Below are 15,732 nucleotides of genomic sequence, written 5' to 3' on the forward strand. Positions count from 1 at the left end.
TAGATATTCACTATCAGGGTTCCCCAGAGCTCCACTTTAGGGCCACTTTCATATTTTATGTATGACTTGAATGCAGGACTAGAAGATGTTCTGAGCAAGTTTGCTGATTTGACCAGATGAGGATGTGATGTTTCCTCCACTGAGGGTGGAGAGGACTTGCAGAGAGATGTGGACAAGGCAGAGAAGTGGGTACCAGTTGGTACTAAGCACCAAGTGCATAAAGCATAACAAGAACAAGTGCCTGATTGTGCACCTGGGTAGGGGCAACCCTGGACACACTGCCTGGATATGGGACACTGGAGAGTGGTCTGACTGAAAAGGATTGGGGGTCCTGGTCTGCATCAAATTGAATGTGAGTCAGCAGTGTACCCAGGCAGCCAGGAAAGCCAATGGTCCTCTGGAGTGCATCAAGCAAGTTATTGCCAGCTGGGTGAGGGAAAGGATTGTCACTGTATTCTCTGCACTGCTGCAGCCTCACCTGGAGCACTGGGTGCACTTCTGGGCAATGCAGAACATCAAAAACATCAAACTATGAGAGAGTGTGCACAGGAGGGCACTGGAAATGAGAGATCTGAAGTTCAGAGTTTAATTGGGATAGACTGCTTGCTCAGACTGGGCCCTTCTCACAACCCGCAACCTGCAATGAAACACAGGGCACACATGGGACATGAACTTGACAGTATCCGTGCACGCCATGCAGAGCCTGGGATCTTCTGTCCCCATGTCTTTCATTTAACATCATACAGACCTCCATCCCACTGCCCCAGGAAGGGTCACACAGAATCACAGAATCACACAATTACCCGGGTTGGAAGGGACCTCAAGGATCATGTAGTTCCAACCCCCCTGCCTAGCAGGGCCACCAAACATACACATTTACTAGATCAGGTTGCCCAGGGCCCCGTCCAACCTTGTCTTGAACACCTCCAAGGACGGGGCATCCACAACCTCCCTGGACAGCCTGTTCCAGGACCTAACCACCCTTCTAGTAAAGAACTTTCCCCTAACATCCAACCTAAATCTTCTCTCCTTCAACTTAAAACTATTTCCCCTAGTCCTGCTATTATCAGCCCTTTCGAAGAGTTTACTCCCCTCCTGGGAGTAAGTTCCCTTCAGGTACTGAAAGGCTGCAATGAGGTCACCCCGCAACCTTCTCTTCTCCAGGCTGAACAAACCCAACTCCCTCAGCCTGTCCTCATAGGGGAGGTGCTCCAGCCCCCTGATCATCTTTGTGGCCCTCCTCTGGACCCTTTCCAAAATCTCCATATCTTTTTTGTACTGAGGGCTCCACACCTGGACACAGTACTCCAGATGGGGCCTCACAAGAGCAGAGTAGAGAGGGACGATCACCTCCCTATCCCTGCTGACCACCCCTCTCCTGATGGAGCCCAGGATCCCATTTGCTTTCCGGGCTGCCAGAGCGCACTGCTGGCTCATGTTAAGTTTCTCATCTATCAGGACCCCTAGGTCTTTTTCAGCCGAGCTGCTCTCAAGGACAACTCCTTCCAGCCTGTACAGGTGCCTGGGGTTCTTCCGGCCCAAGTGCAAAACCTTGCACTTTGCCGTGTTGAACCTCATTAGGTTCACCCGAGCCCAGCTTTCCAGACTGTCAAGGTCCCTCTGAATGGCATCTGTTCCCTCCACCGTATCAACTGCACCACTCAGCTTGGTGTCATCAGCAAACTTGCTGAGGGTGCACTCCATTCCCTCATCGATGTCATTAATAAAGATGTTAAAGAGCACCGGTCCCAAGACAGACCCTTGAGGGACGCCACTCGTTACCGGCCTCCACCTGGACATAGAGCCATTGACCACCACCCTCTGTCTGCGGCCTTTCAACCAATTGCTTATCCATCTAGTTGTCCACCCATCAAATCCACCTCCCTCCAATTTGGAGATGAGGATGTGATGGGGGACCATGTCAAAGGCCTTGCTCAGGTCCAGGTAAATGACATCGGTCGCCTTCCCTTCATCCACCAACGCCGTCACTCCATCATAGAAGGCCACAAGATTAGTTAAGCATGACCTTCCCCTGGTGAAGCCATGCTGGCTGTCTCGGATCACATGCTCGTTCTTTATGTGATCAAGCATGTTGTCCAGGAGGATCTGTTCCATAATCTTCCCAGGCACAGAGGTGAGACTCACCGGGTCGTCCCTGCTCCCCTTCTTGTAAATGGGAGTGACGTGACCCTTCCTCCAATCATCCGGGACCTCACCTGACAGCCACGACTTCTCAAATATGATGGAGAGTGGCTCAGCAACCACCTCAGCCAGCTCCTTCAGGACCCTGGGATGCACGCCATCTGGCCCCATAGACTTATACTCATTCAGTCTAAGGAGGCACTCTCGGACTTGCTCTACCCTTACAGTGGGGAGGGATTTACCTCCTTGGTCCCCACATAGAGGTATGGGGGTGCAAGACTTAGGGACGTGAAAAAGACTAGAATCATGGCCACCAGTGAAGACCGAGGTGAAGAACTCATTCAGCACCTCAGCTTTCTCTTCATCTGTTGAAGCCATTTCTCCTTTTAAATTTACCAGAGTAGGTATGCCCATTTTGGCCTGTCTCTTCTGGCCAATGTACCTGTAGAAGGTTTTCTTATTGTTTTTCACATCCCTCGCCAAGTTCAGTTCTGCCTGCGCCTTGGCTTTCCTGATCCCACATCTGCAAGTTCGGACGGCATCCCTGTATTCTTCCCGGGTGACACAGCCTTGTTTCCAGAGCTTGTACACCCCTTTCTTCACCCTCAGTTCTCTTAGCAGGTCCTTGCTGAGCCATGCCGGTTTTCTACCTCTCCTGCCCACTTTCTTAATCAGGGGAATGGAGACCTCTTGTGCTGCCAGGAGGGCATCCTTGAACAGTAGCCAGCTCTCCTCAACGTCCTTATCTTTGAGGGCAGCGCGCCAGGGGATCTTGGCCAGCATTCCATTGAGTAGCTTGAAGTCTGCTCTTCTAAAGTTGAGCATCCTGGTCCTGCTCTTTGCCAGGCCCACATCGCTTGAGATCACAAACTCAACCAGGGCATGATCGCTGGAGCCCAGGCAGCCTCCAACCTTGACGCCTTTGATGATCTCCTCAGCGTTGGTGAGCAGCAGGTCCAGCAACGCTTGACCTCTGGTCGGTCTGTCCAATACCTGAACCAGAAAGCTATCATCAATGGATTCCAAGAGCCTTCTGGAGCTCTTGCAGCTCGCCGTGTGGTTTTCCCAACAGATGTCAGGATGGTTGAAGTCCCCCACCAGGACAAGAGCCCGTGAGCCAGACGCCTCACGCATCTGGAGCAAGAAAGCCTCATCAGCAGCCTCCCCTTGATCAGGTGGCCTGTAGTATACCCCTAATACCAGCTGACCTTTATTAGTCCCATCTCTAATACTAACCCACAGGCTCTCAACCTGTTCTTGACTGTTTCTCATGGGGAGCTCCTCACAGTTTATCCAATCTCTGACATAAAGGGCGACTCCCCCACCCTTCCTACCTCGCCTATCTCTCCTAAAGAGCCTATAGCCATCGATGGTAGTATCCCAATTGTGGGAGTCATCCCACCAGGTTTCTGTGATAGCAACAATGTCATAATTTTCAGAGTGCATCACAGTTTCCAGTTCCTCCTGCTTGTTACTCAGGCTCCGTGCATTAGTATAAAGGCACTTCAGCCGGGCTGTCCGTCTCACCACCTTCATAAGCGATCCAGGATCCGCTAGAACAGCGGCATCCCCAGCATCCTCCTGCCCTACTCCCTCCTTTTGCACTCTGCAATCTTTGCCCACAGAGTTTGGTACAATCCCTCGAATGCACCGTTCAACCCCAGTAGCCCTTATTTTGCACCCTTCCCCCTTCGTTCCTAGTTTAAAGACCTATCAATGAGTCCCGCTAATTCTTCAGCTAATACCCTCTTACCCCTCAGGGACAGGCTGCTTGCATCAGCAGCCATCATTCCAGGTGCAGTGTAGATTGCCCCATGGTCAAAATAGCCGAAATTCTTGTGTCTGCACCAGCTCTTAAGCCATCTGTTTAAGAGATGGGTTTTTTGGATCCTCCCTGTATCTTTTCCTGACACCACGGGCATAGAAGAAAAGATCACCTGCACCCCAGCTCCTTCAAGTATTCGCCCCATTCCCCTGAAGTCTTTCTTGATGGACCTCAGGCTTTGCTTGCCAACTTCCTCACTGCCAGCCTGAATTATTAAAAGTGGGTAGTAGTCTGAAGGATGAATCAATCTAGAAATTTTCTTTGAAATGTCCCTGACCCGTGCCCCAGGAAGGCAGCACACTTCTCTGCAGGTAGGGTCATGCCGGCATATAGGGCCTTCTGTTCCTTGCAGAAGGGAGTCACCTACAACAATCACCCTTCTGTCCTTACGTGTAGAAGCAGTCTTGAGGCTTCGGGGTGACCGCTTCACCTGAGGCAACCTCATGGGTGCACCTGTTTCCACACTCTCACTAGTCCCCCCCTCAAGTTCCAGGGCCTCAAACCGATTTTGCAGAGGCACCTGGGGAGCCGGGGATGGTCGTGATGGAGGATGCCCCTTCCGTCGAGCAGGTACCCGTTTCCACTTCTCCTCCCTTCTCAAATTACTGCTGGGGGGAAGAGAGGACAGGGGGCCGGCTGCAGTGTTGCCAGCTGGCTGGTTACCCTTTACCACCTGTTTGTGAGGTGGCAGGGGCTGACATGCTCCATTAGGAGCCTCGACTGTGTGCTGAGAACTTGAGGCTGAGAGGGACTGACACCACCAGTCAATCTCCCTCTCACACTCTTTTATAGTCCTCAGCCTCTCCACTTCCTCCTTCAGATCAACTACGAGGCTGAGCAAGTAGTTCACCTGGTCGCAGTGAACACAATCACTGCCTCCCTCACCCAGCCCTGCAAGGGCCAGACTCAGTACAGCCCTCAGTACAGGCACTCAGTACAGCCAGAGACCTGCACACCAGCATCTTGGGTTGGGGGCTCAGTCTGAGTTTCCTCAGACATTTTGGCAGCAGCCTTCCTATAAGGCATGTGCAGGACCTCAGTCTGGGTCTCTGCAGTCTTCTTGGTTGCTGCCTCCTGTTTCTGTGAGATCGGGACCCTTCTCTTGGCCTCCTCAGTGTTTCTGGCAGCAGCCTTTCGCCCGGGAGCACCCATGTCGGAGCAGAATACTTACCAGAGCTTAAACAGGAAGTCAAGAGGTGCAAGAGCCCCGCCTCTTCCTGACCGTTTCTGGTGGGCAGTGACTAGTCTAGGGTCCTGAGCCAACATGAGACCAGATCTCCATGACAAGGGTATGGGGATCAGGGCTTGGCCTGTCTATTTCGTAAGGCAAAGGAGGGGTTTCTTAGCATTAGAGCCACCATGCCAGTGCCTTTCATTGCCTGTAATCTTGTCTTCCAGTTATCTTCTCTAACAAGTCCCTTGGGAATCTTGCCTGTAATGTCCCTCAGTGGGCCCATTAATACTCCAAGAAACTTCACTGTTACTTATGACTTTGTCTTGCTGAGCACTATGTGCAAACTTCTCTCTGCACTGGAGGTTGATGGACTAAACATCAAATGCGCCCTGGGGCCCATTATAACCTAAAGAGCATCTTGTGTCTTGTGCCTTTCTGTAATCTTCTTCAGGTTTTCAAACTTGTTCAGCAAAATGGAGAGTTATCTAGAGAGAGCTTCAAGAGCCAGAATCCAGCAGACATTTATAGTTTATTAATTTACAGTTATAAAGAAGATATTAAAGCTGCTCTGTACCACTCCTTGTACACATCTTAGCTGAACCAGAGGAATCCCAGCTCCTGTGGGTCCGTGGGGCGCTGAATCCCATTTCAGCCCCAAGGTTTCCATCTGGGGATGAGGTGCCTGTACAGCCTCTGCTGGATCACTGCCCTGCACAGGGGAAGTCCAACCCTCCTTCTTGTTGTCTGGGTGCAATTTTTGTTTCATCAAACACTCCCTGGTACGATTCACCTCATGTCAGGAATTGTCTGGTGGATAATTGAGCAGATTTCAAAGCACACTGTTGTCTTTCAGGAGCTGATGGCCATGAGGACCCAGGGACATCTCAGGGGAGGTGAGTGGGAAACATAAAAACTGACATCATCTTATGCTGAGCTGGACCAGGCTCCTGGGACACAGGGAGCTCATAAAAGTGTGCAGCTCTTTAGAGAGGCAGCTGTGCCCAGGAGCAGCTCTTGTGCACAGCACAGCCTGCAGGTGACAGAGGAGAGGAGAAAAATTGGAGAGAACTTGGAGGATGGGTACTGTGTGAGAAAGCTGTGAGCACGCAGCAGGAGCAATGCTCACAGACCATGACATGGTAAGTCTCTTGCAGTAGGTAATGCAGCTGCTTTTAATAGAGGATTATATAAATGTGGGACATCCCATAGAAGACATGGCTGCAAGCAGTGCATGTTTCTTTACTGTGGAAAAAGACTTTGGTTCCAGCTGAGGGCCTCTGTGCTGCAGTATGAAATCACAGCCCTGAGGGCTGCGTGTCCCAGCACGGCTGCAGGCTGTGCAGCCAGGGCTGCAGGCGGGTGCCCAGGGCTGTCCTGCAGAGCAGGGTCCCTGCTGTGCCCCAGGGGCTGTGTGCCGGGTATGGGACTCTGCCGCCTGCCAGGCTCAGCACTCAGCCTGCCCGGGGAGCTGCCCAGGGTGCTTCGGGGAGACGTGTGGGGGGAAGGAGCCCCCCGGCAGTGCTTGTGCTGCCATAGCTGCTGCCTAGGTCAGAGGATCACAGCTTCACTGCACAACAGTATGTTTCTGAGGGTACTTTGCAAGAGGAGAGCCAATGCAGCGGGTTTCAATTTCCTGTTCTGGGGGAATGCAGAAAGGATTGGAAGCAGAAATGTAAAAGGAGCTGTCACAGCTCTGAGAATTTTTCTTCAATCAATTGCTTGTTTTGAGAACAGTCACACATGATGTGCTCTCAGTATCCAATTTCCTGAAGGATGGAACCAGTTGAAAATATCCCTATTATCAGTAGACATGAATAATTAACCTGCAAGCAGGCAGCTTTTTAGAATTTACACTGAATGGCACAGAGGCTGTTTTGGGGCTCTAAGAGCAGTTGGGTTAAAGATATGAGACATGAAGCACATGAAAATATCCTGGGAGGAGGAATAAGAAAATAAGAGGAAAGTTAGAGCTCCATATACTGCTTCTGCTTAAGAAATGCTGAACAACATGAAATTAAATGCAAGTAATGGTGCTAAATGTACACTGTTGTAAGAGAATAAAAACATTTCATATTATAGCAGGAGGAGTGTCTCTGAGAATGGTCTGGACTTGTCATTATCTTCTGCACTCTGAACAGAACTCCAATCCCAGGAACAGCAGATGCCCAACAGCAGCTCCATCAGCGAGTTCCTCCTGCTGCCGTTGGCAGACACACGGCAGCTGCAGCTCCTGCACTTCTGGCTCTTCCTGGGCATCTACCTGGCTGCCCTCCTGGGCAACGGCCTCATCAGCACAGCCGTAGCCTGCGACCGCCGCCTGCACACCCCCATGTACTTCTTCCTCCTCAACCTGGCCCTCCTCAACCTGGTCTGCATCTCCACCACTCTCCCCAAAGCCATGGCCAACGCCCTCTGGGACACCAGGGCCATCTCCTATGCAGGATATGCTGCACAGCTCTTTTTCTTTCTCCTCTTCATGTCAGCAGAGGTTTCCCTTCTCATCATCATGTCCTATGACCGCTACGTTGCCATCTGCAAGCCCCTGCACTATGGGACCTTGATGGACAGCAAAGCTTGTGCCACCATGGCAGCAGCTGCCTGGGGCGCTGGGGTTCTCTGTTCCCTGCTGCACACTGCCAGTACGTTTTCACTGCCTCTCTGCCAAGGCAATGTTGTCAACCAGTTTTTCTGTGAAATCCCCCAGATCCTCAAGCTCTCCTGCTCAGAATCCTACCTCAGGGAAGTTGTGCTTCTCTTTTTTGGTTCCAGTTTAGCCTTTGGCTGCTTTGTTTTCATAGTGGTGTCCTATGTGCAGATCTTCATGACTGTGCTGAGGATGCCCTCTGAGCAGGGACGGCACAAAGCCTTCTCCACGTGCCTCCCTCACCTGGCTGTGTACTCCCTCTTTCTCAGCACTGCCATTTTTGCCTACCTGAAGCCCCGCTCCATTTCCTCCCCACTCCTGGATCTGACAGTGGCACTTCTGTACGCAGTGGTTCCTCCAACTCTGAACCCTGTTATCTACAGCATAAGGAACAGGGAGCTCAAGCACGCTCTGAGGAAGGTGTTGCAATAAGCACTATTCCAGCTTCCATAAAATGCACAACTTCCTCATAGGATTCCCAGTGGTGTTTCTTCATGTTTTATGTATCTTTGGTTGTTTGATTATGTGAGATATAGGAATGTGCAAAAGAAAATAATGTTATTGAACTTATAAATAAAAATGAATTTAAATTCTTTCCTACCTAATTTCATTTTGTCACTTTAGGAGCTGATGTAAACATGTAACCAGATTCCCTGAATACGTTATAAGATACCTAAAAAGGTTTCAAAAAAGACATTTGCTTAGCTTTTCTTTCTTCCTACTTTGTCTGGATTTGGGGAGGTGCAGCCACAGACAGCAGCTCAACGTACAGCATAGGAAGTTCCGCACGAATGTGCGGAAGAACTTTTTTACAGTGAGGGTGACGGAGCACTGGAACAGGCTGCCCAGGGAGGTGGTGGAGTCTCCTTCTCTGGAGATATTTAAGACCCGCCTGGACGCCTTCCTGTGTGACATGGTGTAGGGAGCCTGCTTTGGCAGGGGGGTTGGACTCGATGATCTCTGGAGGTCCCTTCCAACCCCTACAATTCTGTGATTCTGTGATTCTGTGATTTTCATTTCTGATCTCTTTACACCGCCACAGTGCTCTCAAGTCTTCTCATTTGTGCAGGCTGAATGTCTTCTGTGTCTCATGACAGTCCTGTTGTCTCTACAGCAGCACTCTCGGACAGCAGTCAGTAGCCAGCAATATGAACGACTGCATCAGTGCTGGTCTCCTTGCTGTCACTGCCATAACAAGAGGGCCCCTTCGGAGCAGGTCCAGAGAACTGGAGGCCTCTTCCAAATCTGGTTTAAGGAATGTACCTCAGGAGCTGCTCCCTGAGAAGACTTCAAGATACTCTGGTGCATTTCACTGACTGCCAGGGATAGTTTCAGAAGTCCCAAGGAGATCTGTAAGGGACTCAAGGCAGTGCTGAGGATTAGAATCTGTGGTCTAAGGTCAAGATAAAAAGAAAATGATTATAAATATGATAAATGCATATATACATATATATATAGTATATTTTCACATATATACAATATAGGCAGTGGCTAACATATGTGCATGTACTAATACATATACATATCATACATAGATGATAGAAGTTTATATGCATATCTGTTTGCAAGTCCAGGACCTGTTGCAGGGGTTTTAACAGCCTCAAGGTTCACTGTGGGAACTGGAGAGGCTGTTTTCCTACTGCAGGAGTTGGAGCAACTGCAGAGCCCATTGCCAGAGCTGAAATCACCGTAGGACCTGTGACTGAAGTTGCAGCAGCCACTGTGCTCATTGGAGGGGTTGGACGGTTACAGGGCTGTACCTCCTGGCACAGTGCACCTCCCTTGGGAAGCATTTGTTTCATTTTCTTATAGCAATACTTGGAACAGCTACAGGACCTGTAGCAGGAGTGACTGCAGAGCTCATTATGAGGGGTGGAGTGACAGCGGGATCTGTCCAGAGCATAGAGCAAATGCAGGACATGTGGTAAAACCTTGGAGCTGCTGCAGGGTCTGTGCCAAGAGTTGCAGAGGCTGCAGCACTGTCAGCATTTCCAGCTCTCTGGATCTGGCACACTGCAGTCATGTGTGTTTCTTGGGGGCTACCAGAGCCACAGCAGACCTGCCCCCAATATTCTACCAGTTTCTCAGGATCCTGCAGTTGCTCGGAGATGAAGTTCCAAAGCCCTGGGGGTGCCCACCACTCCAGGCAGCTGCCCAGACCGTCCCACACCCCCTGCCATGCAGAGCCTTCTCACCTTGGGGTAGATCTCTCACTGATATTCCTGAATAATGTTTAACCTCAGTCACAGAATCATAGAATCACCAAGGTTGGAAAAGGCCTAAAAGATCATCCAGTCCAGCCATTCATAGGTCATTATCCATATAGGCTATTACCTATAGCTCCCACTTAACCATGTCCCTCAACACAATATCCAGTCACTCCTTGAATACCCCTGGCTCCCAGAGAAGACAACGTAAAATGTGTAATTCCTAATCATACCAACAATATTACTTTCAAAACCCAAAGATGACCACAGAGCTGAATGTGCACAAAACTTCACTTTGTTGGCTGCTAATTTTATTGTGATATAGACCAAGGTCAAACAGCATAGCAAAATAAATACCCTAATCCAGCATCCCAAGTTGACAAATGATGCAGCAGGGAAAACAAGCAGCAAGCAAGGAGCTGTGCAATGCAGCTTCATGAGAAGACTCATCAGTCTCCACAAACAGGGAAACTATCAGCATCATGGCCTGCAGTTCTCCAGCTCCCACAAAGCCCTGTGTTATCTCGCTCTGGACAGATGTGCTGTTATCTCAACACTTGGAGCCTCTCATCGGGCTCCCGAATGATGGTGGTTGTTGAATCCAGCATGTCGCACAGCAGCACACAGTGCTTTGTGCACTGCCCCATTCTCAGTGGGATGGGGAAGAGAATTGGGGAAAAAAAGTACAACGTGTGGGTTGTAACTAAGCAGTATTCTAAGAGATATAAAAGGAGAGGAGTAATAGTTATCACTGTATATCTGTTGATATGGAATCGTATGTAACAACTGATGCACAAGCACTTGCTCATCACCACCGGACTGATGCTCAGCTGGGCCCTGGGCAGTGAAAAGACTGAGATGAACTGCCACTGCTTTCAATACAATTTCTGCTTGCTGTCAGGTGCTACAAAACATCCCTTTGGCCACTTCCAGTCAGCTGTGGGCAGTCTGTTCCTTCCCAGCTCCTTGAGCACTCCACTGACCATGGCCTTGGCTCTGTACAACACTGCTTAGCAGCAGCTGTAAACATCAGAGTGTTACCAACATTGTTTTTCTCTTAGAACCAAAACACTGCACCATAGCAGACAGTCTGAAGAAAACAATTCCATCCCAGCTGTAACTCAGATACCTGCTTGTCCCCCTCCTCTTGTTCTTCCTGATCGGGAAGCAAGGAACAGAATTTGCTGCTCTTCTTTTTGAAACCTTTCCATCAGTATTCAGGTGGCTCCTCTGCCATCCCCAGGCAGAGTTCAGTGCACTCTCACAGAGAGCAGCAGCCTTTCTTCATCTTCATTGCCTAAACATAATGAAGAGCCTGTACCTACTTTGCTACAGTTCAGAGGTGGAAACCATCCCACCATGTCTCTGTGAGACAAACAAGACCCTAGGCCTGCAAAGGCACAGAGATTTGGAGTTCGCTGAGTGAATGTTTGTGGTTGTCTCATTAGCGTAAAGACTCTTCAGAAAGCATCCCCTTCCAGAAGCATGTTTTGATTTAGCCTGGCTGGGCCTTGCATCTACACTGTGGTACTGGTGTTCAGGGCCTTGCTCAGAAGCAGAAGCCTGCATGAAAGGAAATGCTCTGTGGTTTTCTCTTGAGTTGTCCCGTTTATTTCTCACGCTACCTGCACTGGTCTACAGGCAATTTTGGGCAGCAGCAGGTTGGGGTTACCCCCAGAGGGTACACAGTAAGATTTAGGACGGGGTACTGGCAACAAGACCTTCTCTGAGGAATCCTCCCACAGTCCTATGGAACAACTCAGAGGCTTTCCCTGCAATCTCCAACACCAACAACATCCCTCAGCCCTTCTCTGTCACATCCTGTTCCCCTCCCTTCCCCCTTCAGACCTGGTTTAAAGCCCTTTAATCAATCAGTGTAGGAGCATTTCAGATGGGGTCATGGAGGAGGCAGACTGCCATTCTTGGGGTGGCCATTTTCCCAGGAGGGCATGGTGGGAGGGCTTGTCCCGTCCAGTTCAACCAACACTTGTATCCACCCAGCAGAAGGCTGTGCCCTATGTGTTTCATTTGACCTCTGCATGGAGCTTACAGTTGACAGGGGCATGGCTGAGAAGCTCTGGGCATGGACTAATGGACAAGGAAGTAAGGTAGCTTCTTAAATTCCTCCCTTCATACCTTAACAACTTCCTTGTAATCTCCCCCCGTATCCTGTGCCTTATTCTGGACGATGGAGATTCTTTTTCTTCCTGAGTCTCAACAGTTTTTCCCAGTTCAACTACACTGGTCTTCTTCCCCTATGGCTCACCTGATGGCATTCAGAGACAGCCTGATCTCGTGCTTTTAAGATTTCCATCTTGAGGAGTGTCCAGGCTTCCTGGACCCCTTTACCCATAAGGAGCGACTCCCAAGGGACCTGTGCTACAAGTGTCCTGAACAGGTCAAAGTCCGCCCTCTAGAAGTTCAGGATAGTAGTTTTGCTAATCACCCTTCTGACATCTCCAAGAATAGAGAATTCTACCATTTCATGGCCACTCTGCCCAAGACAGTCCCCAACCTTCTCAACTCCAACCAGTCCTTCACTATTAGTGAAGAGCAGGTCTAGCAAGGAACCACCCCTGGTAGGACTTCATACCAGCTGCGTAAGGAAGCTGTCTTGCATGCAATCTATAAACCTCTTGGACTGATTCCTCTGCTATTTATTATATTCCCAGCATATATCAGAGAAGTTGTAGTCTCCCAAGAAAATGAGTGCTGGCAATCTTGCGACTTCAGTAAGCTGCTCATAGAATGCCTCACCCATCAATTAGGCAGTCTATAAGAAACCTTTAGCAAGATGTCACACTTACAGGCCTTTCCCCTGATCCTTACAAACATGCACTTCATTCTGAAGCCCAAGCTCTTCAACATCAAAACTCTCTTTAATATAAAGGGCCACACCACCACCCTTCCTTCCTCCTCTATCCCTTCTGAAGAGCTTGTAACCATCCATCACAGCACTCCAGTCATGGCAGTGGTCCCACCATGAGTCAGTAATAGCAACTAGGTTATGGTTTGTCAGATGCACAGTTGCTTCCAGATTCTCCTGCTTGTTGACCAAGCTCCTTGTGTTGGTGTAGACACTTCAGCTGAGGCATCTGCCTCTCTTTCAACTCAAACAGCATTCCCCTAGGCTCATCTCTGGTGAGCTCTGTTTTGTCCCCTCCCCCATCGTAGCTAGTTTAAAGCTCTTTCGATAAGCCCCACTACATTCTGTGCTAGGATTTGTTTCCCCCTTTGAGGCAATTGGGTTCCATTCATGGATAACAGACCATGGGCCAAGTAAACTGCCCTGTGATCAAAGAACCCAAAGTTTCTGGCTCAGTACCAACCTCTGAGACAATTGTTCATTGCTTTGCTTTCCAAGCCTGCTCCGTGTCCCTCACTGCCCCTGAAGGTACAGAACAAAATATCACTTGATCTCCCTCTTTGTGAACTAAATGGCCTAAATTCCTGAAATCTCTTTTCATAGTTTGTAGGCTTCTCTAAGAAATTTCATCACTGCCCACCTAAACTATGAGTAGTGGAAAATAATCAGTGGACCTAACCAGCATTGGGAGTTTCCTTGTTATGTCCCTGACCTGAAGCCAAGAAGGCAGCAGACTTCCTGACAACTCGGGTCCAGTCTGCAAATGGGGCCCTCTATTCCTCTGAGAAGGGAGTCACCCACCACGGCCACCCTTCTTTCTTTTATGGCAGAGGAAGTCACAAGGCTTGGTAGTGACTGCCTTGCATTAGGCTCTCTCCTAGGCAGATCCTCCATTGCCTCCCCATTCTTATCTCCTTCAGATTTCAATGTGTCAAACCTGTTGCTTAGAGGTAGCAGGGGTAGAGGGCTAGGCAGGCATGGGGGGGCTCCTGTGATGTTGAGTTGGGACTCTCTTCCAACCCTCCTCATCAGTCATGTCTGTCCGACTGTGACAGGGCAGGGAGTCAACCACTTTTCTGGGGGTATCTGCCTGGCAGCCTTCCCGCGGGGATGCCAGCAAGTCACTCCACCAGCCCATCTCCAGATCACACTCCCTGATGGTGAATTGTGAGTAAAACCTTGAGTAAAGTGAGAGTTCACCTAGTGAAAAGTATGAGTAGAAACCTGTATTGACATGAAGGTAAACCCAGAGTAAACCCAGGATCCCATCCATCATCATGCTCAGCCTCTAAGGGGAACATTTTCCAGTGTTGCTGTGTAAAAAAATAGGTTCCTCACATCTAACCTATGTCTCCCCTTTTTAATTTAAATCCATTTCCATTTGTCCTGTTATCAACAGACCATCCCATCCTTATTCTAGTGTTAGGCATCTCATCCTCAGATGGAAACCCTGGGGCTGAATTGGGATCTGTTTTTCAAAGAACCACGGGAGCTTCAAGTTCACCTAGCTGAGTTCAGATGCGCACAGTGAGGTGTCTGTGTGTGAGTCCCTCATCTGAATCCTTGGTTTTTATTCCACAGTGACTGCACTGCTTATACACAGACTCTCAGTAATGCCCAAGGTGCCTTGGGTGATCCTAGTTTTGTGCTAGTGCTTGTAAACTGTGACGGAAAATCTATGAGATAGACACCTCCTTCTGGAGCATCAGCTGAGGGCCAGAATGGAGGTATTCTTGGCCATCCTAAATACCACTGCAGCCACGTGCTTAGGGCACTCAGTGTGTCTTTTGCACCTGACCCCATGGAGTACGTAGTGATATTCAGCTTACTGAAAGGATGAGCTCACAACAGAAGAGGCAGATCTTCCTCTCTGCTCCATCTGTGGCATAGTCTGGATTTCAAGGCATTGCAAAGCTATGGCACATCTACGTTCTTGCACTGATGACACTTTAGCATGCTCTGGGCTCGCATTTCAATGGCATCTAATAAATCTAGGGTCATACCTGTTGTCAGGAAGCTGGCAAATGTTGTCTCATTGTAAGGAAGAACAAGAAAGATGACACGGGCAATTATGGACCTGTCAGTCTCACTCCAGTGCCTGGTAAAATTATGGAGAAAATGATGGTGGGAGTTATGGAAAAACAGCTGAAGGACAATTCTGTCATTGGTCACAGACAACACAAGATACAGAGGGGAAGGTCCTATTTAATTTCAGGTCTTTTTATGATACCTTTATCCATTGAGCTGAACAAGGGAAGGCAGTTGATGTAATCCTTGAGGATTTCAGCAGAGCTTTTGATACTATTTCTCCAGCACCCTTCTGGACAGAAATTCCTGCATACGGCTAGACAGAAAGAGAACATGGTGTTTTGTAATACAAGAAGAATTTTAAATCTTGGCTGGCCCAGCCAGCCAAGAAGGCCAACGGTACCCTGGAGCGCATAAAGCAATTTATTGCCAGCTGGGTGGGAGAAAGGTTTGTCCCTCTTTGCTCTGCATTGCTACAGCCTCACCAGGAGCACTGGGTGCACTTCTGGGCACCGCATAACATAAAGGACATAAAACTATGGGAGAGTGTGCACTGGAGGGCACTGGAACTGAGAGATCTGAAGTTCAGAGTTTCACAGGGATTGACTGCTTGTTCAGACTGGGCTCTTCTCACATCCCACATCCTGCGATGAGACACAGGGCACATGTGGGATAGGAACTTAACAGCATCCTTGCACCACATGCAGAGCCTGGGATCTTCCGTTCCTATGTCTTTCACTTAACATCATATAGACTTCCAACTCACTGCCACAGGAAGTGCCCTGAGCCAACATGAGAGACAGGATCTCCCTATTTCTGGTCTTGCAATCAGGGCTTGACCTGTCT

At 49.3% G+C, this 15,732-nt stretch overlaps 1 protein-coding gene across 1 annotated transcript in view; it reads right to left on the bottom strand.

Annotated features, from left to right (window-relative positions):
• Nucleotides 1–5,547: 5,547 nt before the first annotated feature.
• LOC146759520 (olfactory receptor 14J1-like) overlaps nucleotides 5,548–15,732 on the bottom strand; it is a 28,513-nt gene continuing 18,328 nt past the window's right edge. Inside the window, exon 3 of the mRNA XM_085510417.1 lies at nucleotides 5,548–5,601. Coding sequence (XP_085366543.1) covers nucleotides 5,548–5,601 — 54 coding nt within the window. The remainder of the gene's footprint in view (nucleotides 5,602–15,732) is intronic.

Source organism: Coturnix japonica, chromosome 10 (assembly GCF_054131305.1).
Source record: "Coturnix japonica strain WE chromosome 10, WE-NBRP24, whole genome shotgun sequence".
NCBI classification, from domain to species: Eukaryota; Metazoa; Chordata; class Aves; order Galliformes; family Phasianidae; genus Coturnix; species Coturnix japonica.